The 14,760-nt window shown below is 39.8% G+C and overlaps 1 protein-coding gene across 2 annotated transcripts in view; it reads right to left on the reverse strand.

The window, feature by feature from the left end:
- The window catches only part of MED13 (mediator complex subunit 13), a 97,762-nt gene extending 88,160 nt beyond the window's left edge, over positions 1–9,602 (reverse strand). The window contains exons 1-2 of one of the 2 annotated variants that reach the window (XM_055577431.1): positions 9,079–9,602; positions 7,025–7,259 (exon numbers count right to left, since the gene is read on the reverse strand). In XM_055577431.1, the coding sequence (XP_055433406.1) occupies positions 7,025–7,259; positions 9,079–9,144 (301 nt within the window). In that variant the 5' untranslated portion in view covers positions 9,145–9,602. Of the gene's footprint in view, positions 1–7,024; positions 7,260–9,078 lie in introns of those variants that run through there. The other variant, XM_055577432.1, reaches the window with a different exon arrangement.
- Between the last annotated feature and the right edge of the window lie 5,158 nt (positions 9,603–14,760).

Below are 14,760 nucleotides of genomic sequence, written 5' to 3' on the forward strand. Positions count from 1 at the left end.
ACTTTCACATTTGTACATGAATACTGGAAAACCATATCTTTGACCATACAGACCTTTGTCAGCAAAGTGATGTCTCTGCTTTTTAATACGCTGTCTAGGTTTGCCATATCTTTTCTTCCAAGGAGCAAGCGTCTTTTAATTTCATGGCCGCAGTCACCATTCACAGTGATTCTGAAGCCCAAGAAAATAAGACCTGTCACTGCTTCTACTTTTTCCCCTTCTATTTCCCATGAAGTGATGGGACTGGATGCCATCATCTTGGTTTTTGCAACCTTTGCTAACTATACAGCCTCAATTTTGCCAGCAAATCTATTAACTACTCCAAGTGAAGTTACAAAAAAAAATAACAACAACATAGTCATTTTGAGATAAGTATGGATGTGGTTCAGAAAAAAAGCTTTTTACTCTCTATCCATCTATACCTGTAAGAAAGCATCCAAGGAACCCTACTATAAATAGGAGCTACTGCCGTCAACATTTTAACTTTTGGAATATTTTAATTTGCTATTTCAAATATAAAACAGTGTGGCATACTCCTATAGTCTATTTAACTTTATAAAACATTTTTAAAGTATGGACCTTCTTTCAATTTAAGTAAAAAAAAAAATCTTTCTTAATTCAACACTAAAAATGCATAACTATCCCAAAAGAAAAATAATAAACCATGATGCTTTAGAATAAAAGCAGAGACACATATTAAGAGTGACAGATGGCAAACATTCATAACTTGTACAACAACTGAGCAGAATAAACATTAACTCAAAAGCACAATAGCACAATGACAGTGGACTTTAACTTCACTAGAAATTTGTGCTACTACAAAAGTTAATGTTGATTTTATGTTGTTCGTTTCCTAAATTACAGTAAAAATCTTTCAAATCAACTCATTTTTTCCGAAGGATAAGCTTTTTAAAAGTGAGAAAAGCTTTAGAAAATGACCATATTTGAGAGTTGAAATAATTTTTAAATCATTAATAATAAACAGAAGTTCTTCATATTCTACTGTATTATAGACATCCTTATCTACTTCCAATTAAAGCCAAAATTTCCCAAGTTTCACTTTATTAAAGGAAACAGGAGGCTAGAAGGGAAGTGGCACACAGTGGCTTCACTTTATTTATAAAGTCTAGATCACAAGCATATCTAAGTTATTGAGAGAAAAAAAAAATCAAAACTTTATCAATCTGTTTTTAGTCTAATCAGTTTCTATCATTTCAAAACGAAAGTTACATTAAAAGTTTTATCTAAAATTATGTGATCTATGATTACTAAAAGTACACATATTCTTAATTCCAAAAGAATTATGCTGGAATTCTTCACTTCTTTATAAACTACCTAGTGTACTTTGTGTGTGTGTGTGTGTGTGTGTGTGTGTGTGTGTAATAAAGTTTTATTAAAGTATAAAGGAGACAGAGAAAGCTTCTGACATAGGCATCAGAAGGGGACAGAAAGAGTACCCCCCTGGCTAGTCTTCAGCTGGATATATAGCCACTGCTGCTGCTAAGTCGCTTCAGTCGTGTCCAACTCCGTGCGACCCCATAGACGGCAGCCCACCAGGCTCCCCCGATCCCTGGGATTCTCCAAGCAAGAACACTGGAGTGGGTCCTGGTGTACTTTTTATAGCCTTTTACCTCAAAAATCCTTACCTTCTAAGGAAATGCAATGGAGTAACATGTCATACACAAGAAGCCCCTACCAAAATCTTTTCTCAAACTACTTCTAAGTTTTAAGCAACAAAGAACCAAAACACAGATACCATTACATTTCAAACATCTACAGTCACTATAAACTTCAAATATCAGAAAATTACTCACTTAAAACTTGAGACTGAATTCACCTTCTTACCCAAAAGTTAAAAATCTTTAAAATAGTAAAAACTGCAATACAATAATTTTTATTAATTTTTACATATTAAGATTGTATTTTAAAAAATCTATTTCAGTTAAACCTGTATGTCGTTAATAGTTTAAGAAAACTAAATATAGTTTAGAAAATTAATCAGTATTAATATTCAAGCATTTTTCTCTCATTGCTCTAATTCTCTGTCTAGAAAAACTCAGGTGAACTTAACCCTCATTTTACATTAAACCCACAAATGCCCACAATGCTCATTAACACTAAATGGGAGTTATGCATAAAACAAAGATCTGATCACCTGTTAGGATTTTCTAAGGCCAACAAATCTCTTAAGCACATCTTCACCTATATAGTAGATAACTAAGCAACCATCACACTAAATAACAATTTGATTTTTCATTGCTGAGGAAATAAGAATAATTCCTAATAACATTCAATGAAAAGTCAGAAGGTTTTTTTTTTTTGAGGGGCGGGGGAAGTGTTACTCAGAAAGAAGCCTACTAGGCCAAGCTTCTATCTTGATATTATAGTAACCATAATAAAAGTACTTCTCCACATCTTGTATTCATAGATATAAAAAACAAAATGGTACAACCAAGCCACCAAAGACATAGTGGCATACACCCCTTACATTAATTAAAATAAGCCTTTGTGTCTCAACACCAGCATAACAGAAAAGGGTGGGAGGGGGAACACAGGGGCAAATCTTTACCTAACTTTTTTGAACTTAATTAACCACAGCCTAACGGAAAAAGTCTACTTAATGTATTTAAATAAATGTTTCCCTCCTCTTCTATCTGTATCCCCAGAGAAAACAGTTTCAATTCTGTGTTTTTAGTACTTTTCTGTTAGCCTTAGGATTAGAACTCTTAACCGTTACTGTTACTTGAAAAATTTTTACAAAATATTTGAACAATGAGTAAGTTCAAACGCTAAATTTGATTTCCATAATTTTCTGAGGCTACAGAGTATAGTGATACAAAAGGATGTGATAGGTCATCAAAATAATTCTCTATGAGTAGGGGGAAAAATAAAAACAAAAAAAAATTTTGATATACCTTAGCATTTGTACTCAGTTTTCTCAAAACTGACATTGTTAAATATCCTCATAGTGGTAAGCCAGTAAAAAAGGAATCTACCTAAGTAAGTCTGCCAGGCTATTAAAATGCAGCATATACTAAAAAATAATAAATGGGTCAAAATAGACCATTGTTGAAAATACTATGTATTTCTTGAAAGAATAGAGAAATGTTTAAGTGTCTAGTTTAGCACCTGTCTTGACTAATAATTGCCCATTCATAAGCTGCTCTTTCAGCAAATTGCTGAGAGCCTTAAATTCGCAGCATTATCAATCAGCAAAACCTGAAAAACTGGTTTAAAAGCAGCCTCTTTTGTTTATCTTTGATTTGAAGATCTAAAAAATACACTTTTCTTGCTTGATAGTACACAGAAAAGCATGGCAATGCTGTCCCTAGAAGACCAGCAAACATAAAAAGTTGGATCACAAGTAAATTATGTAACAGAAGACAGAAATGAATTAACTCTCTTCAGGCTACCTGAGGCATAAAATAAATTTTTAGTTGACTAACACTAGACTGCTATACTTGGCTGCTATTTATCTATTTGTCAATCTTGTTAAAGCTGTCACTTAAGGTTAAATTCCACTGTAATTAATATTCTTCAGTAAAAGCATCTAAAATTAAATTCTAAGACTAAACAATGACCTATTTGACAGTATTTACGATGAAATTGTTATAATAAAAGTATTTGGATATGTCACTAAAATCCTGCATAAATACCACAGGAGCCAGGAAAGATATATTTTTAGCCCTGACTGATTCTGTTTTTTCAATTCTCAGGGTATCAGTTTTCTCAGAGTCTCATCACATTCTAGCTACTATAATTTTTTTTAAGATGCAAGCCTCAGAGAGGGGGTAGTTGTTTTTATTTTTGTTTCAAGGGAAAAACTAAAAGCCTATAGTGACAACAATAAACTTCGAACTGAGGGTTAAAGTATCGAATCAGATTTGGCTTGCTGTAAAAGACTTTTACCAATTAGCAGTAAAACGAGTTTATATTCTATTTCTACACATTAGCAAAACTTGAAAGGAAGGTGACCCAAACATGTGCTACATGTAAGAGGCAGGCAGAAATTAAAAATGCACTATGGAACCTGACTAGACTCTTCAGAACTATAAAGATCATTAAAAATAAAGCAAGTCTGAGAAACTGTCAGAGTCTAGAACAGTCAAAGGAAACATGACAACTAAATGTAATATAGTATCCTTGATGAGATCATAGGATAAAAAAGGGCATTAAATAAAAATAAAGGATAACCAAAGAAACTATCGATTGTAGGTAACACCAATGTATCAGTATTGCTTCATTAGCTGTGGACAATGCACCATCTGATGGAAGGTGTTAGCAATACCAGAAACTAGGTGAGGGTAGCTCCGAACTCTATGCTGTCTCTGTTCAATTTATGGAAATCTACACCTATTTTAAAACAAAAAGTTACTTAAAAAAAAAATGCACTATGAACGACACAAATGAAATTAAGGGGGTGAAGTAAAGGCAATTTTGCACTTTTATTACTGACTTAATATGAAAAACTGAGAATTCTCATCTGCAAAAAGGAATGGCTTCTGCCTTCTCTCACCAAGAACGGCAGAGTTACTGCCACAATCACAAATATTTCAGTAACAAGATGTGGTAGCTGCTGAACCAACAGGAAGACACTGCCTGCAAAGAGCACACTCAACCTAAATTAACCAGCTCTTTGGTTACCACCTGGGTCCTTCCGGTTCCCCTCTCCTTGCTACCACACCTCCACTTGGAACTCAGGACTGCCTCCAGCAGCTGATGCCACCCCTACTGTCCAGCTGCTCTCTTCTCAGGGGAGCTTAAAAGAAGGGGATGGAGTGCCACAGATGGGAAGAAATGAAAAAGGGGTTAGCTCGAGAGACAGCGGCAGACTAATTACCCCAAAAGGGAGGCAGACGGTGTCCCTGGAGCAAAGAAAAGGGCGAGACAAATATACTCCATCTGAAAAGACCTTATTATTCTTTAAGATATGTCTGATTTAAGTAAAAACATTCTAAAGTAAATGACAGGTTAAAAAAAAAAGCTAAAACATTATAAAAATACCATTGGCTACACAAACTGTTTAAGATAGTACCAGACAGACTTTGGAAGAGAAAATATGATTACATATAACCATTACTATATTTAGGTTTACTATTTTAATTGCTTTCACTGATAAAATTCTTAAGTTAATTGGCATTCAGCAAAATCTGACAAGTAAAGCCTAAACTTCCAAAATTACTTTCATTATGTTCAAATAAATATTTTAAAGTATAGGCAGCACTATTTTAAATAATTATGCTTATAAGCAAACTAGAGGAAAAAAATTTAATAGCTGTGAATTTTCAGGAGAAAACCTATTTAAAACAGAAAAAAAAAACTACCCATAGTATTTTAATATACATCACGCCAGTTCACAATGAACTTTAATAGGCTTTTAATTTTCAAAATGTTAGTCCTACTAATGTAATACTAATACTACATAACTGTTAAATTATGTCTGATTCCACGAAATGTATTTCATGGAATCTGGGGGAGAGGGAAATGGTCTGTTCAGACGTTCTAACTTTATTAAGAAGACTGAAACTTCCAAGTCAGCGTAAGTTTATCTATATGATCAATAATATTAAAACAGTCTTCAAATATTTTAGCAAGGTGGTATTTATAATCACTTCAAGATTAAAATAACTCAAGCATACCTAAAGTCAATGAAAGAAAAAGGAAGCTGGCAGGCTTAGTTTTTGGCATGACAATTACAAAGCATCACCTTGCTGATGCTATAAAGGAATTATTATACTCTGACGTATATGCATACATCATATACACATACATATATACAAACTCATCATTTAATATATTTAGAACCACACTACATACTTAAAAATAAGGGCTAGATTCTCCAGCAGGATCTTATTAGAAAAGCTGGAAAGCACTGATCATAAAAGAATTGCAACAACTCTCAAAAATAAATATTAAGACTGAAGGGTTTGTTAATTTGAAGATAAAAAATGTAACACACACATTCCTGCACAAACACTGGTCTTAAGTGCTTGTTTGAGATAGTCACCTGGATTACATACATCCAAAAATAAAATAAGTTCTATAGATCAAATAGACAATAGAAACTCCAGAGTACTTGATTTCCAATAAGAAAACTTTTTCAGTTATCTAAAAATCCCAAATTTTCTCGTCAAGAATCATTATGTTACATCTTACTGAAATCTCTGGTACACTGCAGCAAACAACTAATCATTTACATTCCTATTATCAAAGATTCAGTTAACATGGACTCTAAAGTAAACACAAGCTTCAGTACTACATGAAGAATTATAGTTTCTCTTTTGAAAGTAACATTTGGTCCTAAATATCAAGAAAATAAGACAGAAGTAACCTTATCAATTTGCTCATAATAGAATCACTTCCCTAACTTTTCAGATTATGACACATGTCCCACTATAAAAGCTAAACAAGTTGGCACTGTTTCATATCAAAGACAGTCTTTGATGGAACAGTACCTAAAATAAAAGAATCACATTCCAAGAATAAGAAAATTAACATATGCCTTCATTTGTTAATAATGTAACAACCACAAATAAAAATACTGAAAAAACTATATGCCTGGGGGGAAAAAAAGCACATGAGAAAGTTACAATATTTCCAGATATTTCTACAACTGTGTGCATATTTACACAGAAGAGAGTAGTAGCAGAATTGACTCAAAGATGAATTACACTTGGTTTCAAAAGTATTTTTTGACTTTGTTAGGAAATGCTCCCCAATTCCATTTTTCTTAATTTTAATTAATTTACTAACACGCCTTCCTTGGGCCTGTCTGCCAGAAATTCATGAGAAAGCTGGGAGGTAGAAGAATAAAGTTATTCAAGGCTCAAAAAAACCTGCCATAAAATGCATAATTTTCAGTAAAATAAAATAACTGCAGTGAAATAAAACATGAAGCTGAATTTTTGTCTGGCTTCACAGTAAACAATATTCCACCAAAAAAATTATTTGTAACACAAATGTTTTTAGGAAAAGTATACAACATTGCTGTATCTTTAAGTTAGAAATGATAAGCTGCTTTCACCTGATAAGTCATGGTGAATAAGGTCAGCAAAATTGGGGTCTTCACCCCACCAAAATATCCACAATTCTCTTCTTCCAGGTCTCTGATCACGCCGCCAAACACCAAGTACATCTGCCTTCAGGCAGCGACTAAAACTGCTCAAAATGGGGTCTTCCTCTGTCACCGGAAACAGAATAGGGGCAGAAGTTGGGCCTTGCCATACATATCTCTTCCATTTAATTCCCGTCAAGTCAGCCTGAGGAAAAGAAAGTATGATTTTTTTATTATTGCATATTCACTCAAAATCAAAAGTCCTCACTATTAAAGTCCCTTATTTCATGAAGACATTACAATTTTTCAACATATCCTTGGGATACTGAAAACTGACTGACCAGAAAAGAAAGGGGGGAAAAAAAAGCTTATTTTGATAATTCAACAACCAAAAATTAAAGGAAAAGAACAAAGACACTGAAAAAATTAATACTGACATGTCACTGAATACAAGTCAATAAATGTGTCCCAAGGATAAATTAAAAAACTTTAATAATGTTAAATATAAACATAGACTTTAATACTGCACACTGAGTAAACATTTGCTCTCAGTCCTAAATTCTGTTCTTACTGGTTACATTTGTTTCTTGGTATCAAACTTACTACAAAATTAACTTTTAAAGATTCATCATTCCGTGTTTATAGAAGTCACAGCTCTAACGAAAAGAAATCTCAACTACAATTGAAAACATTCTTGTTAAATCTTTACATATCCCTTTAAGGAAAAGTCAAATAGCTGCTCACAAAAAACTGTCAGATTTGTGCTAGTCTTATCTTCAAAGAACCCGATCCTAAAAGTACCAAAAATAGACTGAGTTGGAGAAGACAGAAATGTAAAACCTGCTGTTTGTCTACTATATCTGAAGAGATGCTGATTAATGGATATTGTACAAGAAACATTTTATAAGGGGGAAAGGTATTAAAGATCTCAATTTAGTATCGTAAAAGAAATTATCAGCGTGAATTCAGTAATTTTTTAATCTAACTTAAAAGTGCAAGCTTAAGGTGCCAAAAATGAAACTGCTGATACATGACTGGCAGTTTACACTTGCCAACTAGTTGTGCTCCGCCCACTCAATTCACTTACCTATCACACACTCTTAATATTTCTCATAGGACAGGGAAAATGAAAAAAAAAGTTACCGAAACTTCAAATCATTGATGAAGCTAAGCTCCTATCCAACTGCAGACTGAGTATTTGCAACAGTTGGTACTTTTGAAAGTCTTTATTGAAACGTTCCCAGACAGGAGCCAACCAACACAACTGCCATCCGTAGAGCCAGCGTCCCCTGACTTTTCAGTCAGAGGAGGAGCAGCCTTCTGTATAAAAATATTTAGTCCAGAACCATAGCATCTCTTCCATAAGTTCGCTCCACTCTCACAAACCTAATGTTCTAATAAAAGCATGTCGGCTAGAGATTGTCAAAACCTCAAAGTGTTTCCAAAGTTTAAAAGAAAAACTACGGAATGGCATTCACTGTTTTTTTAAAGAGTCTCAAGTCACCCAAGGAACAAACGAACCCCCTACAGTTTGACTCATCTTTATTAAAAAAAAAAAAAAAAAAGAACACGTAAAATTAAAGGACTGCTAAGTTCCGGGGTCTCGTTTACTGGGGGAAAACAAGAGGAGCAGAGCCAGGCAGTGAGAGAATGGGCAATAATAGAAAGTGGCAGAAAAGGGATACACGGTCAATAAGGAGACAAGCAACAGTTCAGCCAGCAACACAAGAGGGAAATGCCGCTGTCCTGCCAGGAAAGGAGCCCAAGTTGGGAGACAGGACTGCGGGTGAGAAAAGTGTCAGAAACGGGAGAAAAGGCCGACGCTGCTAGGGCAGCCCGGGACGGCGGGCGAGGACGGCGGCTCCGGGCCGGTGCGGGGCTCCCGCGGCGCCGGCTCGGGCCGGGCCTCGCCCGGGGACTCGGGCATCTGGATCCGACCCGGACCCCCTCCCCCACGGCCCAAGGGCGCACCTCGCGGCCCCTCCCCCACCGCTCGCCCGCCGCGGCCCCCGCCCGGCACTCACCAGGCAGAAGAGGTTACAGTGACAATCTTCCAGGCTGGCCCCGTTCGGCACGAAGGAGGAACTCATCGTCCCTCACAGCAGCCGCCGCCGGCGCCACAACCCACCATCCGCCATTACCGCCGCCTCCGACCAGAGAGAGAAACAGACACCGGGGAGGGCGGGGGGGTGGTGGTTGGGGGGGCGGTGGAAGAGAAGGCCGCCGGGCCGCCCGCCCTCCCTACCCACCCCCCCGCCGCCGCGAGCAGCCCTCGCCGCCCGGCCGGCACCCAGCCGCCCGGGGCCGAGGGCCGGAGGCGGGAGGGCCGCGCCGCGCTCGCCCCGCCGGCCGGACTGCGGCCGCCTCGGAGCCCGCGGACGCTCGTCCCTCTTTGGGGGACGGAGGGGATGTGTGCCCCTGCCACCAGAAAAAATAATAAATTACAGAATAAATAATTAAAACCGAGTCCGAGCGGGCAGAGCCCGAGCCCCGGAGGGGTGCTCCCGGAGCGGAGAGGCGCCCGCAGAGGGGCGGGAAGGGCGAGAACCGGGAGAGAAGCCCAGGCCCCCGGCCCGGCGGCGGCGATGTCCTTAAGCCCAGAGTCTCCTCAGTGGCGGAGGTTGGTGGCGGCGTCTGCGGGCTCAGACCATTCTCTGGCTGTGTCTTCGTGTCGTCCCTGAGCCAGACCGGCCTAACGTCCGCTCTCCTGCGGCCTCACCGCCGGGACGCCGTAGTCTCCCCCATTTTGTGGGCCCAGCGGGCGGTGTTTTTCCCCCTTTAATCCGAATTCACGGGTTTTCCCTTCGCTTTAATGGCGGCCACAGGGACCAGCTCGCCCTCTCTGCTCGCCCATTGGCCGCCTGGAGGTCACGTGGGCCCAGGCTCCGTGGGGAGGGGGAGAGAGAAGGGAGTGAGGGAGGGCCGGGAAGCTTTCAGCGGAGGCGCTGAGCCCCGGGGGACGGGGCAGCCGGCTGGTGGCCACCGAGACAGCGCCATCTGCTGGGTGCCCCGGCCAGTGTGCGATGACCCGGGCCCTCGCCCTCTCTCTCTCCTTGCCGGGCAATTGACAGTACCAGAGGGTTCATATCACAAATCTGAGAATTACGTTGAAATCAGTTTGAATTCTTTGGAAGAGAAAAAGTAGGGCAAAATTCCAAGCCAATCTCACTTATTCCTCAAGGCCGTTGGGGTGCGGCACAAACCCCTGGTCTTGGGCGTCAGATGCTCTGAGACCAGACTCGGCCGCTCGAAAGTTGGGATATTAAGAAAGAAACATAAATGAAACAGTATAGCCTTGTGGTTCACAGCCGGGGAGTTAGAGTTACACTGCCTGGGTTCGAACTCTGAGCAGATCACTTACCTGCGTCCCAGTTTACTCATCTGTGAAATGAGGAAGACTTGTCTCCCTCACGGGTTGTTGTGGTAAATGAGTTAATACAAAGAAAACACGTAGGCAAGCCCAGTGCCCGGCACAGATAAACACTGCTGAGAGTTGTCTATTACTGTTTTCATCATTACCTCGTGTGGTTATTGTGAGGAGTAAGTGACCCAAGTGTATGTAAAATGCCCACTGAGAGTCATCTCTCCGCGAGAACCCGCCCTTACTTTGCTTTACCGCTGTATCTCCAGTGTCTCAAAAAGGTTCCTAGCACACAGTAGGTGCTTGGTATTTGCGAATTGGCGACTGAATGGAAAGAAGTAGGAGCCAAATAAAACGTTCGTTCCCGTTCCCACAAAACATTTCAGTTCTTGATTGGATCATACTTCAACGTAGGAACTCAAGACATTTTCCCTAAGTTTTAGAAGGGAGAGAAGGGAAGAGAGAGAGATGGAAAGGAAAGACAGCGGCGAGGGGGAAAGAAGGGAAGAGGGAAGAAGGGAGGGAGGAAGAAGTAAAGGTGATTCAAAAAATTGGAGACATCATCGAGTTAGGACTTTACCATAATTTTTCATCTTAGTTGCCTCTGTAAAATGATGGTGGATTCTTCTATGCCCCTTATTCAGCCACAGATTGAAAAGCCTTCCTCCTTTATTGATTCAAATATGGTAGTGAAGAGCCCAGATATTGAAGCCAAAAACCTACAGGAGATGTTCTGCCACACTACTACAGGAGATTACTGCCACTGATCCAAGTTGATCTTGGATCAAATTTGACTTTAGATCAAACTAATTTCTCCTGCTCTCAATTTTCTCATTGTGAAATAGGGATAATAAAAGTACTTTCCTCCTAAAGTGTCTGGAGGATGAAACATTGCAGACATAGGGTTTGCCACAGTGCTTGCTAAATGTTAGCTGTTAATATACTTTAAAAAATCATTATTGAACACACTCATATGTGTTCCTGGTCTGTGCTAGGCCTGGGATACAAATATGAATAAGATATATGCATAACCCTAAACACTTTGGCCACCTGATACAAGGAACTGACTCATTAGAAAAGACGTTGAGGCTGGGAAAGATTGAAGGCAAGAGGAGAAGGGGATGACAGAGGATGAGCTGGTTGGATGGCATCACCAACTCAACAGGAATGAGTTGGAGCAAGCTCTGGGAGTTGGGGAAGGACAGGGAAGCCTGGTGTGCTGCAGTCCATGGGGGTTGCAAAGAGTCGGACAGGACTGAGCAACCGAACTGATCGAACTGAACTGAATTCCTGAAGCAAGGCAACAAAGGAACCATTTCCCACAGGATAAGATAAAATACATGTAGGTAATTGCTTGAATAAGGTATGTATCAACTGGCACAATAGGAGTGCTGGAGGAGCACCAAAGTCAGAGAAGGCGGCTCAAAGTAGGTAGCATTTGAAATCAGATTTGAAGGATAAAATGAATTCTTATAAAGCCCTTTGAAGCAGTTAAATCTTATTAAACCCAATTCAGATCCAAAGGCCACAAATCAAAGTCAATTATGCAACCAGGACTAATTCAATCCAGGAGCTCAAATCAACTAAAGTTCACATCCTTTCTAACTAAGTTCCTGCACTGGGAGACTGCAATCTCCAGACCCAACAAGGTAAGAGACCCTCTGCTCATCTCTTTTTCCTGGAGAGAATCCTCAGGTCCTTGCTCCCACTGCTTTTGTCACTCTGAAAAGCTCTCCCCCGTCATTTATTTTATCTAAAACCAACCTTTTTAGAAGTCTCACCCTCCACTGTCCTGCCCCCAACTCGAGCACCTTCCTTAGGACTCCAGAGGCAGACAGGATCTGCCTGAAACCCACCTGATGGGAAGTAACATTTTGACTGGCATTTCATTTGAGTATCAATCTTCCCCTAAAGACGGGGGGGGGGGGGGGTGGCCAAGAATGGAAGGAAGAGGTGAAAAAGTAAAGAAAAATTGAGAGAGAAAGAAAGGAGAAGCAAAGTGGAAGAAAGAGACACCAACAGTGAGAGGAATGGAAACATGTTGAAATCTTGGGGAGGAGATAAAAGAACAATATATCATAGCCATCCACATTCTCTTAAAATGGCATTTTGTGTGATATAAAGAATAAGAAAAATGTATATGTACATTGTCAAAAGTTTGGAAGACACAGGAAAGTGTAAAGGTGAAAACATTTTAAATGCATGTGCTACCTCCTCCCCTGTAAATGCCCATGAGCACATCACCATTCGCAGTTAACTGTCAAATGTGTATATACAGGGAATATATATATGCATGGTTGAAGTCATATCACAATACATTTTACTACACATACTTGTCATCTAGAATGTCAGTCAGGTCATGAAAGGATATACAAGGAACTCATTCATAATCTTGCCAGATTCGGCATTTAGACAGTTGAACAAACTAGTATCAAAACTCCACAAGATGCTTACTAGTCCCCTAACTTCCATTTCCTCATTTGTAAAATGTATTACTATGTCATAATAGCACCTACATTTTACTGCTGTGATGACAAGATGTAATTCAAGTAGAAGAGGAGAGCCAATCAGGAATCTCAAGATGAATCTGGAGTTGCCCTGAGTTGATAATCACCGATTGTCTTCTACTCTTTGAATTGTGGATTCAATGATCTACATTTAAACTGTTCTTTCACTTCTTCATCCTTTTCAGGGCTCCATCCTGAGTGAGAAAATGGAGATCCCAAGCCTCCAGGAAGGGTGACAGTTACGTCACCTGAGACTGAGAAAGTCCAGGAAAGGGCAGTGTTTGTCCTTAGGACTCCTGCTTCCCTCCTGATTCTGAAACAAGCCAGGGTCTCAAGCAGTAGAAATAATAAGAGCTAAATAAGTAACTAAATGTTTTTCGTAGCCACATTCAAAGAGAAAAAAAGAAATAAATGAAATTCATTTTACTTTTGTACTATATTTGGGTTTCCCCGATGGCTCAGCAGTAAAGAATTCACCTTCCACCCAGCAGTCACAGGAGACGCAGGTTCAATCCCTGGGTGGGGAAGATCCCCTGGAGGAGAGCATGGAAACCCACTCCAGTATTCTTGCCTGGAGAATCCCATGGACAGAGAAGCCTGGCGGGCTACAGTCAGTCTATAGGGTCCCAAAGAGTAGGACGTGACTAAAGTGACTTAACATGCACACACTCTATTTACCCTAATATAAATATTATTATTTCACATGTAGTCAACATAAAAATTTATGTTTGGGACATTGTTTTTTAATCAAAACATTAAAATCTTCATGTATTATATTTTCACTTATAGCACATTTCAGTTTAGTCGCATTTCAAGTGCCTAATAGCCACATGTAGCTAGTGCTGCTGTGGTGGATAATACAAGTTCACAGTCAAAAGCTAAAGCTAAGGACCAGTTAAGCTGTGGAATGAATGGTCTTCAGCCTGGGGACAATATTGATTTTCTTAAGGTCATGTTAATGGTTTAATGTTGTACTTAATTCAATAGAAAACAAAACGCTGAGGCATCACAGACTATTTTATTTAGTGAATGCACAGACACCACTTAGTTGAAGACAGAAATAAAGAGATACCCTTGGACTGCAAGGAGATCAAACCAGACAATCCTAAAGGAAATCAACCCTGAATATTCATTGGAAGGACTGATGCTGAAATGGAAGCTCAAATACTTAGGTCACCTAATGCGAAGAACCAACCTATGGGAAAAGACCTTGATGCTGGGAAAGATTGAGGGCGGGAGGAGAAGGGGGCAACAGAGGATGAGACAGTTGGATGGCATCACCGGCTCAATGGACAAGAGTTTGAGCAACCTCCAGGAGATAGTAAAGGACAGGAAAGCCTGGTGTGGTGCAATCCATGGGGTCACAAGAGTCCACAGGACTGAGCAACTGAACAACAATAGTAAATTAGCAAGTTGAGACAATAAGAACACTTATTAGTTCTAAACCTTAAATATCCTGAATTATTTTGAAAGTTGCCCTGACTGGCCATTTTCTTAGTAGTACATTTTCTCAACCTCGTCTTACTCTCAATAAATGTTTTATTTTAATGTTAAATTAAGTCAGTTCAGTTCAGTTCAGTTGCTCAGTCATGTCCGACTCCTTGCGACCCCATAAATCGCAGCACGCCAGGCCTCCCTGTCCATCACCAACTCCCGGAGTTCACTCAGACTCACGTCCGTCGAGTCAGTGATGCCATCCAGCCACCTCATCCTCTGTCGTCCCCTTCTCTTCCTGCCCCCAATCCCTCCCAGCATCAGAGTCTTTTCCAATGAGTCAACTCTTCGCATGAGGTGGCCAGAGTACTGGGGTTTCAGCTTTAGGATCATTCCTTCCAAAG

Source organism: Bubalus kerabau, chromosome 4 (genome assembly GCF_029407905.1).
Source record: "Bubalus kerabau isolate K-KA32 ecotype Philippines breed swamp buffalo chromosome 4, PCC_UOA_SB_1v2, whole genome shotgun sequence".
Classification (NCBI taxonomy): Eukaryota; Metazoa; Chordata; class Mammalia; order Artiodactyla; family Bovidae; genus Bubalus; species Bubalus kerabau.